Source organism: Nerophis ophidion, linkage group LG24, assembly GCF_033978795.1.
Source record: "Nerophis ophidion isolate RoL-2023_Sa linkage group LG24, RoL_Noph_v1.0, whole genome shotgun sequence".
NCBI lineage: Eukaryota > Metazoa > Chordata > Actinopteri > Syngnathiformes > Syngnathidae > Nerophis > Nerophis ophidion.
The window spans coordinates 6,446,132-6,463,084 of record NC_084634.1 but is presented as its reverse complement, the minus strand read 5'-3'; the positions used below and the strand labels follow the sequence as shown (position 1 = coordinate 6,463,084).

At 44.3% G+C, this 16,953-nt stretch overlaps 2 protein-coding genes across 9 annotated transcripts in view; both read left to right on the top strand.

Moving 5' to 3' along the window:
* The window catches only part of LOC133541992 (zinc finger protein 771-like), a 14,155-nt gene extending 6,349 nt beyond the window's left edge, over positions 1-7,806 (top strand). For 2 of the 3 annotated variants that reach the window (XM_061885751.1, XM_061885749.1), the window contains exon 3: positions 5,160-7,806. In XM_061885751.1, coding sequence (XP_061741735.1) covers positions 5,160-6,219 — 1,060 coding nt within the window. In that variant the 3' untranslated portion in view covers positions 6,220-7,806. The remainder of the gene's footprint in view (positions 1-5,159) is intronic. The other variant, XM_061885750.1, reaches the window with a different exon arrangement.
* The window catches only part of LOC133542443 (zinc finger protein 2-like), a 272,490-nt gene that overhangs the window by 133,048 nt on the left and 122,489 nt on the right, over positions 1-16,953 (top strand). The window lies entirely within an intron of this gene.

Below are 16,953 nucleotides of genomic sequence, written 5' to 3'. Positions count from 1 at the left end.
TATCTCGTATCAACAACACCCATTGAAATTAATTAAAATCATTTTAATCCTTGCTCGGTCCTCCCATATAACCAAAGTTTTAACATGTCAAATGCATTTCAATCCAAAAAATACAGTTTTACATAAAAAGTAATGTTTGAAAACCATTACAAGAGCTTGCACTACCACCAACTACTGGAGGTTGATTCTACAATACATTGATGTCGTGTAGCTTTTAACTTGGGGAGCGTCGGGACCCGCAGAGGAAGGGTCTCCTTCTCCTTGTTCCCCTTACTATAAGATACTTGTTGTCATTGAGCTGTTGCGTGTTTTCACTCACGTCACCTGACAGCTTTGCGGGACGGACCGGAGAAATCACTTCCCGGTGGCAACACCATGAAGTGAAGTGAATTATATTTTTATAGCGCTTTTCTCAAGTGACTCAAAGCGCTTTACATAGTGACACCCAATATCTAAGTTGCATCTAAACCAGTGTGGGTGGCACTGGGAGCAGGTGGGTAAAGGGTCTTGCCCAAGGACACAACGGCAGTGACTAGGATGGCACAAGCGGGAATCGAACCTGCAACCCTCAAGTTGCTGGCACGGCCACTCTACCAACCGAGCTATACCGCCCAGTATAGTTTGTCAGTTTATAGCTATCCAGTTTGTCAAGACACAACAATTTGAAACATAGTGTCCGCGGCTTCTCAATACTTTTGTGGATAAATGTTCGTGATGCACAGTAAATAAATGGTAAACGGGTTCTGCAACATGTAAAATTAACCACGCATGTTCACATAATTAGTTTTGACATCTGTGTGCCGAGCGAGAGTAGGTCAGGTGACCTGGTGAGCCATCTTTGAACTGGAAGCACACTGGATCTTTCACCCATTCACACACACGTTCACACACACTGATGGCGGGAGCTGCCATGCAAGGCGCCTAAACACGACCCATCAGGAGCAAGGGTGAAAGTGTCTTGCTCAAGGACACAACGTACGTGACTTGGTTGGTAGAAGCTGGGGATCGAACCTGGAACCCTCAGTTTGCTGGCACGGCCACTCTCACAACCTCGCCACACCGTCCCAGTAATGTAAATATATAATCCAAGATGGTGGCTTTGTGTTGGTAGTTATAGCTCGGTTGGTAGAGTGGCCAGCAACTTTGCAGGTTCGATTCCCGCTTCTGCCATCCTAGTCACTGCTGTTGTGTCCTTGGGCAAGACACTTTACCCACCTGCTCCCAGTGCCACCCACACTGGTTTAAATGTAACTTAGATATTGGGTTTCACTATGTAAAGCGCTTTGAGTCACTAGAGAAAAGCGCTATATAAATATAATTCACTTCACTTCATAATCAATTAATCTAAGTGAAACTATTCCTAGTAGGAGTTCTTTACTTTGTAATTTTTCAATAAATTAAATATGAACTTTTTTTTTTGCATAGTACATCAAATTGCAGATAATAAACAAACATGTGACCTTCTTCCAGGAAATGCATGTTGTTCAAATTACTGTCAAAACTCGGTGTTTGTTTCTAATCCATTCCTAAAACTGAATCACACAATAAAAACATAAATATCGTAAATTTGTACAAAACCCCAATACCAATGAAGTTGGAAAACCGAATAAAATGATTTGCAAATCCTGTTCAACTTATATTCAATCGAATAGACTTCAAAGACAATATATTTGATGTCCGAACTGGAAAACTTTGTTATTTTTTGCAAATATTAGCTCATTTGGAATTTGTGGCCTGCAATGTGTTTCAAAAAAGCTGGCACAAGTGGCAAAAAAGTTGAGGAATGCTCATCAAACACTTATTTCGAACATCCCATAGGTGAACAGGCTAATTGGGAACAGGTGGGTACCATGATTGGGTATAAAAGCAGCTTGCATGAAATGCTCAGTCATTCACAAACAAATGTGAACAAATGCATGAGAAAATTGTCCAACAGTTTTAGAACAACATTTTTTAACAAGCTAACGCAAGGAATTTAGGGATGTCACCATCTATGGTCCGTAATATCATCCCAAGGTTCAGAGTATCTGGAGAAATCACTGCACGTGAATTGAATGCTCTTGACCTTCGATCCCTCAGGCAGTACTGCATCAAAAAGCGACATCAGTGTGTAAAGGATATCACCACACGGGCTCTGGAACACTTCAGAAAACCAATGTCAGTAACCACAGTTGGTTGCTACATAATAATAATAATAATAATAATAGATTTTATTTGTAAAAAGCACTTTACGTTGAGCAAACAACCTCAAAGTGCCACAGTGTGAAAAAAAGTAATAACAAAAATAAATAAAATATAAAACTAGAAACAGCCCAAAGGCTACAACCAGCATGCATGTCTATAGAAAGGCTTTTTTAAAAAGATGGGTTTTTAAGCCTTTTTTAAAAGCATCCACAGTCTGAGGTGCCCTCAGGTGGTCAGGGAGAGCGTTCCACAGACTGGGAGCAGCGGAGCAGAAAGCCCGGTCTCTTACATCTGTAAGTGTAAGTTAAAACTCTACTATGCAAAGCGAAAGCCATTTATCAACAACACCCAGAAACACCGCCGGCTTCGCTGTGGCCGAACTAATCTAAGATGGACTGATGCAAAGTGGAAAAGTGTTGTGTGGTCTGAGGAGACCACTTTTCAAATTGTTTTTGGAAACTGGACATCGTGTCCTCCGGAACAAAGGGGAAAAGAACCATCCGGATTGTTATAGGCGCAAAGTTCAAAAGCCAGCATTTGTGATGGTATGGGGGTGTATTAGTGCCCAAGGCATGGGTAACTTACACATCTGTGAAGGCACCATTAATGCTGAAAGGTACATACAGGTTTTGGAGCAACATATGTTGTCATCCAAGCAACGTTATCATGGACGCCCCTGCTTACAGTGGGGCAAAAAAGTATTTAGTCAGCCACCGATTGTGCAAGTTCTCCCACTTAAAATGATGACAGAGGTCTGTAATTTTCATCATAGGTACACTTCAACTGTGAGAGACAGAATGTGAAAAAAAATCCAGGAATTCACATTGTAGGAATTTTAAAGAATTTATTTGTAAATTACGGTGGAAATTAAGTATTTGGTCAACCATTCAAAGCTCTCACTGATGGAAGGAGGTTTTGGCTCAAAATCTCACGATACATGGCCCCATTCATTCTTTCCTTAACACGGATCAATCGTCCTGTCCCCTTAGCAGAAAAACAGCCCCAAAGCATGATGTTTCCACCCCCATGCTTCACAGTAGGTATGGTGTTCTTGGGATGCAACTCAGTATTCTTCTTCCTCCAAACACGACGAGTTGAGTTTATACCAAAATGGATACATGGATGATACAGCAGAGGATTGGGAGAATGTCAAGTGGTCAGATGAAAACAAAATAGAACTTTTTGGTGTAAACTCAACTCGTCGTGTTTGGAGGAAGAAAAATACTGAGTTGCATCCCAAGAACACCATACCTACTGTGAAGCATGGGGGGGGAAACATCATGCTTTGGGGCTGTTTTTCTGCTAAGGGGACAGGACGATTGATCCGTGTTAAGGAAAGAATGAATGGGGCCATGTATCGTGAGATTTTGAGCCAAAAACTCCTTCCACCAACCTCGTCACGTCCGTTGGGTCCTGAGCAAGACATGTCACCCTTGCTCCTGATGGGTGCTGGTTAGCGCCTTGCATGGCAGCTCCCTCCATCAGTGTGTGAATGGGTAAATGTGGAAGTAGTGTCAAAGCGCTTTGAGTACCTTGAAGGTAGACAAGCGCTATACAACTACAACTAATGTATTTATTTATTTTATTTAGATCTCTAAATGGTTGACCAAATACTTATTTTCCACCATCATTTACAAATAAATTCTTTAAAATTCCTACAATGTGAATTCCTGGATTTTTTTTCCACATTCTGTCTCTCACAGTTGAAGTGTACCTATGATGAAAATTACAGACCTCTGTCATCATTTTAAGTGGGAGAACTTGCACAATCGCTGGCTGACTAAATACTTTTTTGCCCCACTGTATTTTAGACTGTATTGGCCCTGCGATGAGGTGGCGACTTGTCCAGGGTGTACCCCGCCTTCCGCCCGATTGTAGCTGAGATAGGCGCCAGCGCCCCCCGCGACCCCAAAAGGGAATAAGCGGTAAAAAATGGATGGAGGGATGGATGGATTTCAGCAAAACAATGCCAAGCTATGTGTTACAACAGCGTGGCTTCATAGTAAAAGAGTGCAGGTACTAGACTGGCCTGGCTGTAGTCCAGACCCGTCTCCCATTGAAAATGTGTGGCGCAACATGAAGCCTAAAATAGAACAATAATAGAACAACTTAAGCTGTACATCAAGCAGGAAGGGGAAATAATTTTACCTGAAAAGCTTCAAAAATTGGTCTCCTCAGTTCCCAAATGTTTACCGAGTATTGTTAAAAGGAAAGGTCATGTAACACAGTGGTAAAATTGCCCTTGTGCCAACTTTTTTGAATGTGTTGCTGCCATTAAATTGTAAGTTAATGATTATGTGCAAAAAAAAATAAAGTTTCTCAGTGTCAAAATTAACTATATTGTCTTTGCATTCTATTCAATTGAAAATAAGTTGAAAAGGATTTGCAAATCGTTGTATTCTTTTTTTGTTTACCTTTTACACAAGGTGCCAACTTCACTGGTTTTGTATAATGTGTTGTGGACACATTATACAAAAAAGTACCAATGATTGTCACGCACACACTAGGTGTGGCAAAATTATTCTCTGCATTTGACACATCACCCTTGATCACCCCCTGGGAGGTGAGGGGAGCAGTGAGCAGCAGCGGTGGCCGCGCCCGGGAATCATTTTTGGTGATTTAACCCCCATTTCCAACCTTTAATGCTGAGTGCCAAGCAGGGAGGTAATGGGTCCCATTTTTATAGTCTTTGGTATGACTCGGCCGCAGATTGAACTCATGACCTACCCATCTCAGGGCGGACTTTTGATGGACTAAATAATATTAAATTAAGTTAAAAAGTTAAAATACCAATTATATTCTCACACACAAACTAGGTGTGGTGGAATGTGTCCTCTGCATTTGACCCATCTCCTTGTTCACCCGCAGGAGAATGAGGGGAGCAGTGAGCAGCAGCAGTGGCTGCGCTCTGGAATGATTTGGTGATACAATATTTGACATGTCTGAGCTAACATTTATTGTTTTGTGTCCTGTGGCGGCAACTGGCTGGTTGGTTGTCAAGGAGACTGTCCCACTCGGTCGCTAGAGGGAAGCACCACTTTGAAGCCGCCGGAACCACAGCCCCCCAACCTTAAAGAGGAAGAGGACGAAGTGTGGATCACCCAGGTGGGACCGTGTCTTCTAGGGCAGGAGAAGGCTGATCTCACCAAGTTTCCACTAACCGTTGTCTCTGTGAAGACCGAAGACCATGGAGACAAACCACCTGAGTCCTCACAGCTTCATCACAGTCCAAGTGAGGAGAACAGAGCCGTGGAACCTTCTAGAAGAAAATCAAATCAACACATGACAACAGAAGCTGGTGAAGACCACTGTGGAGGATCACAAGCAGACAAGCTCTTAGCTCCTCTATCAGATAGTGAGGACACAACGTCACACTCTCCTGAAGATGAAGACAGGGACGACACCCAAGAACCTTTGAGCAGCGATGCGGACTGTGAAGGCGACGCGAGGACTCAAACTGACGACGAACACTCTAAATGCGCTAAAAAGAGGACGCGTAAAAAAAGGTTGATCTGTTCAGTTTGTGCTAAAAGATTTTCCTTTAAATGTGAGTTAACTCAACACATGAAAACGCACACGGGAGAGAAACCTTTTAGTTGCTTGGTTTGTGGCGACAAATTTGCTCAAAGGCCCACATTGACGAGACACATGAGAACGCACTCTGGAGAGAAACCTTTCAGTTGTTCCGTCTGCGCTGATAAATTTGCTCTGAGGTCGACATTGAGCGCACACATGCGAACACACACCGGAGAAAAACCTTTTTCCTGTTCCATTTGTGGCGAACGATTCACTCAGAAAGGAACCATCGCAGTACACATGAGAAGGCACACGGGGACGAAACCTTACAGTTGCACAGTTTGCGGAAAAAGTTTCTCTCAGAAAGGCTCGATAGCGTTACACATGAGAACGCACACGGGCGAAAAAACCCTTTATCTGTTCAATTTGTGGTACAAGATTCTCCAACAACTCAAACATGCTGTCACACATGAGAACACACACGTGCGAGAAACCATTTCAATGCTCCGTTTGCGATAAAAGCTTTTCCAACAAAAGGGACTTTGCAAGACACATGATCACGCACACAGGAGAAAAACCTTTCAGCTGCTCGGTTTGCGGCGATACATTCGCTCGCCGGTTCTCGCTCGTGACACACATGAAAACGCACACTGGGGAGAAACCTTTTCACTGCTCCGCTTGCGGTAGAAGATTCTCGGAGAAGTCACACATGCAGTCACACATGAGAACGCACACTGGAGAAAAACCTTTTCGATGCTCAGTTTGCCGTCGGGAATTTGCGCACAGGTTCAACATGGTGAGGCACATGAAGACGCACACGGGGAAAAACCTTTTCATTGCTCAGTTTGTGCGAAAAGATTCTCCGAAAAGTCACACATGGTATCACACATGAGGACACATACTGAAGAGAAACTAGTTCATTAGAACTGTCCCACATTTGTAGTGTTTACAGGTGGTCCTCTGTTCGTGTCGAGATGTTTTGTGGTTACAGCTGTGCTTTAAAGGGGAACATTATCAGCAGACCTATGCAAGCGTCAATATATACCTTGATGTTGCAGAAAAAAGACCATGTCTTTTTTTAACCGATTTCCGAACCCTAAATGGGTGAATTTTGGCAAATTAAACGCCTTTCTGTTTATCGCTCTTTTAGCGATGACGTCAGAACGTGACGTCACCGAGGTAACACACCCGCCATTTTCATTTTCACATTACAAACACCGGGTCTCAGCTCTGTTATTTTCCGTTTTTTCGACAATTTTTTGGAACCCTGGAGACATCATGCCTCGTCGGTGTGTTGTCGGAGGGTGTAACAACAGTAACAGGGAGGGATTCAAGTTGCACCACTGGCAAGAAATCTGCCGCCAGACCCCCATTGAATGTACCAAAGTGTCTCCACATTTGACCGGCGATGCTAAGACAGACATGGCACAGAGATGTATGGATAACCTGCAGATGCATTTGCAACGATTAAGTCAACGAGATCACAAAAGTGAGTTTTGTTGATGTTGTTGACTTATGTGCTAATCAGACATATTTGGTCACGGCATGACTGCCAGCTAATCCATGCTAACATGCTATGCTAATCGATGCTAACATGCTAGCCCAAGTTGTGCCTCCACCGTGAGCGATTTTTGTTTGTATCTTTTTTTAGTTTAAATTAAGTCATGTTTTTACCTAAATGCCATGTCCCGAGTAGTCTGTCCGCCTTCCTGGGAGAACGACCCCCCCATCATGACATAAAATACTTCTTACCATTAATGCGACTTCTTGAACAGGTGCGGTAGGAAACGGATGGATGGATTTAAATGCATGAGAATGTTTTATATTTTGCACGTTATTTTTAGCACTGTGAATTCCAGCGGAATTATTCATAATTATCGTGTTAAGCAATGTCAGCTAAGATTTATCTGAGAGCCAGATGCAGTCATCAAAAGAGCCACATCTGGCTCTAGAGCCATAGGTTCCCTACCCCTGGTTTAGAGTCTCTTCTTTCTCTTTTTGTTCCTTTTTCCTCGCTCTCGCCTTACGACTCTCCTCTCCAGCTTTTCAGCTCCCCCTCTGCGGTCCCCAACGCTGCTAATAAAGAGACAGGTGATTAGAAAACTGGTATCCGCTCCCCTGTCATCTGCTTTAGAGCCGGCTCCTGCACATGCCCTGCCCACAGGTGACGCGTGGACCACGCCCCTTCCACAGGAGGTTTTAGAAAGCCCTTTCCAAAGTCCTGACTTAAATGTGTGGACAATGCTGAATATCAACACATTTAGTCGAACTGCACCAATAGCTCGGTTGGTAGAGTGGCTGTGCCAGCAACTTGAGGGTTGCAGGTTCGATTCCCGCCTGTGCCATCCTAGTTACTGCCGTTGTGTCCTTGGGCAAGACACTTGACCCACCTGCTCCCAGTGCCACCCACACTGGTTTAAATGTCACTTAGATATTGGGTGTCACTATGTAAAAGCGCTTTGAGTCACTTGAGAAAAAGCGCTATATAAATATTCTTCACACACTTCACAATTTTGTCAAGAGGAGTTGTCAAAAATTGAACCAGAAGCGCCTTATTGCAGTGAAACTTGCCAAGGGACATGTAAGCAAATATTAACATTGCTGTATGTATACTTTTGACCCAGCACATTTGCTCACTTTTTCAGTAGAGCCATAATAAATTCACAAAAGAAGCAAACTTCATGAATGTTTTAGTGACCAACAAGTATGTGCTCCAATCACTCAATCACAAGAAAGTAAGAGTTGTAGAAATGATTGGAAACTCAAAAATGTGGCTGCTAGACTTTTGACAAGAACAAGAAAGTTTGATCACATTACGCCTGTACTGGCTTCCTGTGCACTTAAGATGTGACTTTAAGGTTTTACTACTTACCTATAAAATACTACACGGTCTAGCTCCATCCTATCTTGCCGATTGTATTGTACCATATGTCCCGGCAAGAAATCTGCGTTCAAAAGACTCCGGCTTATTAGTGATTCCTAAAGCCCCAAAAAAAGTCTGCGGGCTATAGAGCGTTTTCCGTTCGGGCTCCAGTACTCTGGAATGCCCTCCCGGTAACAGTTCGAGATGCTACCTCAGTAGAAGCATTTAAAACTCATCTGTATACTCTAGCCTTTAAATAGACCTCCCTTTTAGACCAGTTGATCTGCCGCTTCTTTTCTTTTTCTCCTATGTCCCCCCTTCCCTTGTGGAGGGGGTCCGGTCCGATGACCATGGATGAAGTACTGGCTGTCCAGAGTCGAGACCCAGGATGGACCGCTCGCCTGTGTATCGGTTGGGGACATCTCTACGCTGCTGATCCGCTTCCGCTTGGGATGGTTTCCTGTGGACGGGACTCTCGCTGCTGTCTTGGATCCGCTTTGAACTGAACTCTCGCGGCTGTGTTGGAGCCACTATGGATTGAACTTTCACAGTATCATGTTAGACCCGCTCGACATCCATTGCTTTCGGTCCCCTAGAGGGGGGGGGGAAGTTGCCCATATTTGAGGTCCTCTCCAAGGTTTCTCATAGTCAGCATTGTCACTGGCGTCCCACTGGATGTGAATTCTCCCTGCCCACTGGGTGTGAGTTTTCCTTGCCCTTTTGTGGGTTCTTCCGAGGATGTTGTAGTCGTAATGATTTGTGCAGTCCTTTGAGACATTTGTGATTTGGGGCTATATAAATAAACATTGATTGATGATTGATTGAAGACAGCCATGACATTATGTTCTTTACAAGTGTATGTAAACTTTTGACCATGACTGTATATCCGCCTATTATGTGTGCAATATTGACTAGTGAAGCACCGGAAACTCGGCCATCGGAAAAAGACTATGATCATGAAAACATTGCTTCGGTAAGACGCGTACTCAGCATGTCTGCGATGGGCTGAAGTGGTGAAATGTGTCCTCTGGATTCGACCCATCCCCCTCGTTCACCCCCTGGTAGGTGAGGGGAGCAGTGAGCAGCAGCGGTGGCCACGCCCGGGAATCATTTTTTGGGTGATTCAGCCCCCAATTCCAACCCTTGATGCTGAGTCCCAAGCAGGAAGCTAACAGGTCCCATTTTTTCTGTCTTGCCTCTGGTGAGGGCGGTCACATCCCGCTCCTTCTTGTCCCAGCTTGCTCCCTTTTGTTTTTGTCTTGTTTGAACATTTTTGAAGCCTCTTTCTTTGGGTGGGCCTCAAATCGAAGCATCTGGCATGGATATGACCAGCTGGACTCTCGACGCAATTGACAAAATCTTTTCGACGAGGAAAAGAGGTTCGGGGGAGCCCATTGCTGCGGACTACGTGAGAGACTCCTGGGACGAATGGAGAATCATGTGCCTCTCAGTCCTTTCCAACGAGGACGTGGAAGACATCTAGCTATTTGGAACCATGATCGCGGGGCACCTGCTGACTGGGCTGGGCATTGCTCTGGTGTAGCGTCAAATTCGTAAGACGATGGCAGCCACTCAAGGAGCCCAAAGGCTGTTTGTCGCAATGGACGGTTTGGGCTGGGCTGTGGGAACACAGACCGCGGCGATTTCTGGACTGAACCGCGAGATGGATCACGTGCTGAAATGGAGAATTGAATTGAATTGGATCGGTGCGGCGTCTTCAGTAATGCGGACGTTGTACCGATCCGTTGTGGTGAAGAAGGAGCTGAGCCGGAAGGCAAAGCTCTCATTTTACCGGTCGATCTACGTTCCCATCCTCACCTATGGTCATGAGCTTTGGGTCATGACCGAAAGGATAAGATCACGGGTACAAGCGGCCGAAATCAGTTTCCTCTCCCTTAGAGATAGGGTGAGAAGCTCTGCCATCCGGGAGGAACTCAAAGTAAAGCCGCTGCTTCTTCACATCGAGAGGAGCCAGATGAGGTGGTTCGGGCATCTGGTCTGGATGCCACCCGAACGCCTCCCTGGGGAGGTGTTTAGGGCACGTCCAACCGGTAGGAGGCCACGGGGAAGACCCAGGACACGTTGGGAAGACTATGTCTCCCGGCTGGCCTGGGAACGCCTCGGGATCCCCCGGGAAGAGCTAGACGAAGTGGCTGGGGAGAGGGAAGTCTGGGTTTCCCTGCTTAGGCTGTTGCCCCCGCGACCCGACCTCGGATAAGCGGAAGATGATGGATGGATGGATGGAGAGCACCCAGCATGGACGAATAGAACAGACAAGTCATTGTTTTTTGTCACGCGGTCCACGCAAATTGGTTGCGTTTTGTGTCACCCCAGATGCAAGAGGACCAGATCGGTGTGAGATTGGCAGGTAAGAGCTTGTTTTGATAAAAAAATAATGATAACACTGGTGCAAAAATGAACAAAAGAAAACGCGTGCCTACGCACGGGAAGCTAAAGCTAAAACTAGCACTGAGGACAGAGTCCAGAAGTAGCGTGCCGAGCGCACGAGAAGCTAAGGAGCTACTTAGCAAAGATACAAAGATTTAGGAAATGGCAACGTGACTGTTGCTTAACGCAAACAAACAATCCAGACGGAACTGAGGTCGAAGGCAGGCTTAAATAGGGACGTAATAAATTATCACAGGTGCGCGTAGATAACAAGGACTGGTGGAACAAATCAGAAACTATGGAGACAAGATAAATAAGGAAGTGCAAAAACTAAGAACAGGAAGAGTCCAAAACAATAAAAAAAAACACAAAAGGACTCAAAAACCAAAACCACGTATGTGTGACGTCTGGGTGGCGTCGTGGCGTGTGTTTGCGTTCTCGTGGTGCAGCAGAGATGGAACACAGCCTTAAGGTAGGAATGAAGATTTATTCCTAACTACAGAAACAAACTAATAACAGAAATACTGGCACGTGGGCACTAAAGACAAAACAAACAGAACTCGCGAGAAAGCTAGAATGAACTGAAAGCGCTAGTATTTAAACTAGGGACAAGTAAACAAACAAAATAGCATGGAAGCTAATAGGGTGAAAAAAGATAGTTACAACAATGCGAGAAGAGAGATGTCACTATAGTCCGAGAACGAAAGGCAAACAAAGACAGGCATATAGTGGGGCAGAAATCATCAGGGGCAGGTGCGCGTGATCAAAAACCAGAAACAGGTGACACTCAATGCGTAACTAAGCAACCAAAACAAACCAGGAAATGCCACCGGGAACTAAAGATGTCGAATACAAAACAGGCTGTGATAACAAAACAAACAAAACCAGAATATGACATGGTCCAAGAAGTGGACCATGACATTATGATCCGGGCGGCAGATCATAACAGTTTTTTGTCTGCTGGCGGAAAACAAACATCCTAATCTACGATTTGACTCCCTCAGACGGCCTTGAGGCTGTGGAAACAGGACCAGGCTGTTCTGAAAAACACCCCCGAGGACACTTCAATGATGGACGCTTTTGACCTCCCTCCCTCATCAACGACACCTGGAGTCGAACTTTTGCAGATCGGCCTCAGTCTAAACAATATTACATTGGGCATACACACGCAATACCCCTCACCCCCACCCCACGCCTTCACCACCGCTTTTCCCCTCGGGTGATGGTCGGATGACAGCGCTTCAAAGCAGTGATCGCCTTCCGGGGCCCCAACTCCCCGCCCCTCTGCTGCGAGTCTGTCGTGATTAAATGTAGCGTGTTCATATGTGCATTGCACGGAGGTTTTTTTTCCCACTCCAGACTAGACCCCCTTAGGAGCCCAGTCTAGATTGTATTTTTTTACTCATCTTCTTCGCCAGCGTTTTACCTTTCTCCATCTTTTACGGGGCGCCTCGTGGTGACCCATCAGCGTTCCTGTTCTGTTACCCAGTAAACTGTTTGTTTGTCTAATCTGGAACGGGTTTGTGCTGTAAACAAAAATGGTGTTGTACTTGTTGCGATGACAATAAAGACCTACATACCTATGGGGAGAACATGCAAACACATTTTTACAGTCTTTGGTATGACTCGGCCGGGGTTCGAACTCACGACCTACCGATATCTGGGCGGACACTTTAATTATTTAATTCCACCTAATTGGGTTAAAAATATTTTTGGAAAAACACCTCCCTAGGGAGGCGTTCGGGTGGCATCCTGACCAGATTTTCGAACCACCACATCTGGCTCCTCTCGATGTGGAGGAGCAGCGGCTTTACTTTGAGTTCCTCCCGGATGGCAGAGCTTCTCACCCTATCTCTAAGGGAGAGGAAACTCATTTCGGCCGCTTGTACCCGTGATCTTGTCGCTTCCGCCATCCTAGTGAATGCCGTTGTGTCCTTGGGCAAGACACTTTACCCACTTGCTCCCAGTGCCACCCACACTGGTTTAAATGTAACTTAGATAAAATAAATAAATAAATAAATGGGTTGTACTTGTATAGCGCTTTTCTACCTTCAAGGTACTCAAAGCGCTTTGACACTACTTCCACATTTACCCATTCACACACATATTCACACACTGATGGAGGGAGCTGCCATGCAAGGCGCCAACCAGCACCCATCAGGAGCAAGGGTGAAGTGTCTTGCTCAGGACACAACGGACGTGACGAGGTTGGTTCCAGGTGGGATTTGAACCAGTGACCCTCGGGTTGCGCACAGCCACTTTTCCACTGCGCCACGCCAGATATTGGGTTTCACTATGTAAAACACTTTATAAATGTAATCCACTTCACTAATTGCCTTTTTCTGGATCTTAAATAGCGGTTCAATAGTGTCCCTAAAGGTGTGTCCTCAAATGAATGTTTATAATTGAATACATATACATATACATATACATAAAAATGTGTCTTCTTTTGTATTATTTTTTTAAATTATTTAAGTAATGTTTATGACAACCTTTTTGTAACAATCTGTCACTTACTTTCTGATAGTTTTTCGTGTTTTGTACTTTATTTCCTGTTCAGTGCTCTTATTTTCTTATACTTCCTGTTTACTCCGCTGAGCACTGTTTTTGTCACACTCGCCGTTGATTGGCAGCGGTCCTCAGCTGCTGTCAATCAACATAGGTCTATTTATGTTTAACTTCGAGCACTCTTCAGTGCTCGAAGTTAAAACTATGTTGGGAACATCTCCATGCAAGACTGCTTTCTGTTTATATCTTTTACTTTGATGGAATTAAAATCCTCTTACCTGCTTTCTACTCTCCTGGATTCTTGCATACTTGAGGTCACACAACTGCAGCCATGCGAAGTCCTAACACTTTTTTCCCAAAAGACAGTATAGAAAATGAGATCTAACAGGAGAATGCATACATTTTTTATTTGTCTTCAAAACGGTTACAAAAAAGTCGGACCCAAAAAATGTATTGTGGGGACCCCATTTTTATGACTCGATGGGGTCCCTGGAGCCCCATTTTGAAAATTCCTAGTGCCAACACTGATGGAACGTGCAAAAACAGCAGCAGTTCTAATATTAATCAAATCAATCAATCAATCAATGTTTACTTATATAGCCCTAAATCACTAGTGTCTCAAAGGGCTGCACAAACCACCACGACATCCTCGGTAGGCCCACATAAGGGCAAGGAAAACTCACACCCAGTGGGACATCGGTGACAATGATGACTATGAGAACCTTGGAGAGGAGGAAAGCAATGGATGTCGAGCGGGTCTAACATGATACTGTGAAAGTTCAATCCATAATAGATCCAACACAGTCGCGAGAGTCCAGTCCAAAGCGGATCCAACACAGCAGCGAGAGTCCCGTTCACAGCGGAGCCAGCAGGAAACCATCCCAAGCGGAGGCGGATCAGCAGCGCAGAGATGTCCCCAGCCGATACACAGGCGAGCACTACATGGCCACCGGATCGGACCGGACTCCCTCCACAAAGGAGAGTGGGACATAGAAGAAAAAGAAAAGAAACGGCAGATCAACTGGTCTAAAAAGGGAGTCTATTTAAAGGCTAGAGTATACAAATGAGTTTTAAGGTGAGACTTAAATGCTTCTACTGAGGTGGGATCTCGAACTGAGTACTGGAGCCCGAAATGAAAAAGCTCTACAGCCCGCAGACTTTTTTTGGGCTTTGGGAATCACTAATAAGCCGGAGTCCTTTGAACGCAGATTTCTTGCCGGGACATATGGTACAACACAATCGGCAAGATAGGATGGAGCTAGACCGTGTAGTATTTTATACGTAAGTAGTAAAACCTTAAAGTCACATCTTAAGTGCACAGGAAGCCAGTGCAGCCACCTCAGTAACGGGGATTTTCCGATTGTTTGTTTGTTGCTTTGATAAACTGCACGCATCATAGTTAGCCACCTCGGTAAAACACACGTCCAACTCTGAAACACTCAAAGCAGAAAAAACTTGTTCTGATTTAACTGACTCCTTACCCAGACCAGTAGTCTCGCATCCTTTATTTAAATCCGGCTGCAGGATGGAGGGAAGTGGTGTTCTGTGGGGATTAGCCTTCTGCTTTGTTTTTAGCCCCGCTCGGCATCCGCGTTTCCGATCACACCGCTGGCGTCTGCTCCGTAGACGGCCCCCCGCTGCTACTAGACTCCCCTGCTTCACAGGCCGCTGGATGTAGCCGCCGAAGTATTCCCATGCTAGTTAGCACGTCGAACAAGCCATCTTGCATCTTGCATCCCGGGGCCCCCGTAGATCAGTCATCCTTGACTTTGACACCCTCGGTCTACAATAACACCAGAAAAGGATGCTAGATTTGTTGCAAGTTGTTTGTAACATAAACATTAAACACGAATAGGTGCCGCTTTATTGCATATCTGCTTACTTTCTCTTTTAACATGTGTGTTGACGGAACAATGTGTGGCGTCCCCTTGGGACCGACAACATCCTCGTGAGCCCAAGTTCGGGGTTCAACAAGTCTTTTATTGGTATATTTATGTTGTTCAACATTCTTGGTCGGTCTCGCTCGCGGCCTCCTGCTTGCTCGTGTGTGTCTGCTCCCCCCCCCCCCCCCATGACCTCGGACTCTGCTGAAAAAGGAGACCGGTGATTAGATAACCAGTCCCAGCTGGGCAATCTACTCACCCGTCAGATGGGCTTCGAAGCCAGGTCTTCCCGACCACGCCCCCCTCAACAATGTTTTATCTACACTTCTGTTAAAAGGTAATAATCACTTATTCTTCTCTTGTTCGATACTTGATATTAGTTTTGGATGATACCACAAAAGTGGGTATCAATCCGATACTAAGTTGTTGCAGAATCATACATTGGTCATATTCAAAGTCCTCATTTGTCCGGGGATTTATTTCCTGAGTTTATAAACATAATATACATTTAAAAAAAAAGGAAAGAAGATGTTGTGATGACAAACAATATCGACGTAATCATAGTAGTATCGACTAAATATGTGCCTGTGCTTGATATCATTACAGTGGATGTCAGGTGTAGATCCACTCATGGCGTTTGTTTAGCATGTTTAGCTATTCCTCGTCCTGCAGTGATAATGATACTTGTAAGAAACTTACTTTATTTGTCGCCATGGAGGCAAGGATTAGTGATTTGGAAGTAGCTAAAACTCTGCCGACTGGGGCTGGACTTTAGCCGCTAGCTAGCTAGCCATTTTTAATTTTCCTGAAGGAATCAATAAAGTACTATCTATCTATCTATCTATCTATCTATCTATCTATCTATCTATCTATCTATCTATCTATCTATCTATCTATCTATCTATCCATCCATCCATCCATCCATCCATCCATCCATCCATCCATCCATCCATCCATCCATCCATCCATCCATCCATCCATCCATCCATCCATCCATCCATCCATCCATCCATCCATCCATCCATCCATCCATCCATCCATCTATCTATCTATCTATCTATCTATCTATCTATCTATCTATCTATCTATCTATCTATCTATCTATCTATCTATCTATCTATCTATCTATCTATCTATCTATCTATCTATCTAGCTAGCTGTTTATCTGTCTATCTATCTATCTATCTATCTATCTATCTATCTATCTATCTATCTATCTATCTATCTATCTATCTATCTATCTAGCTGTTTATCTATCTATCTATCTATCTATCTATCTATCTATCTATCTATCTATCTATCTGTCTATCTGTCTATCTGTCTATCTATCTGTCTGTCCATCTATCTATCTGTCTATCTATCTATGTATCTATCTATCTATCTATCTCTCTCTCTGTCTGTCTGTCTCTCTCTCTCTCTATCTATCTATCTATATATCTAGCTGTTTATCTATCTATCTATCTATCTATCTATCTATCTATCCATCCATCTATCTATCTATCTATCTATCTATCTATCTATCTATCTATCTATCTATCTATCTATCTATCTATCTATCTATCTATCTATCTATCTATCTATCTATCTATCTATCTCTCTCTCTCCCTCTCT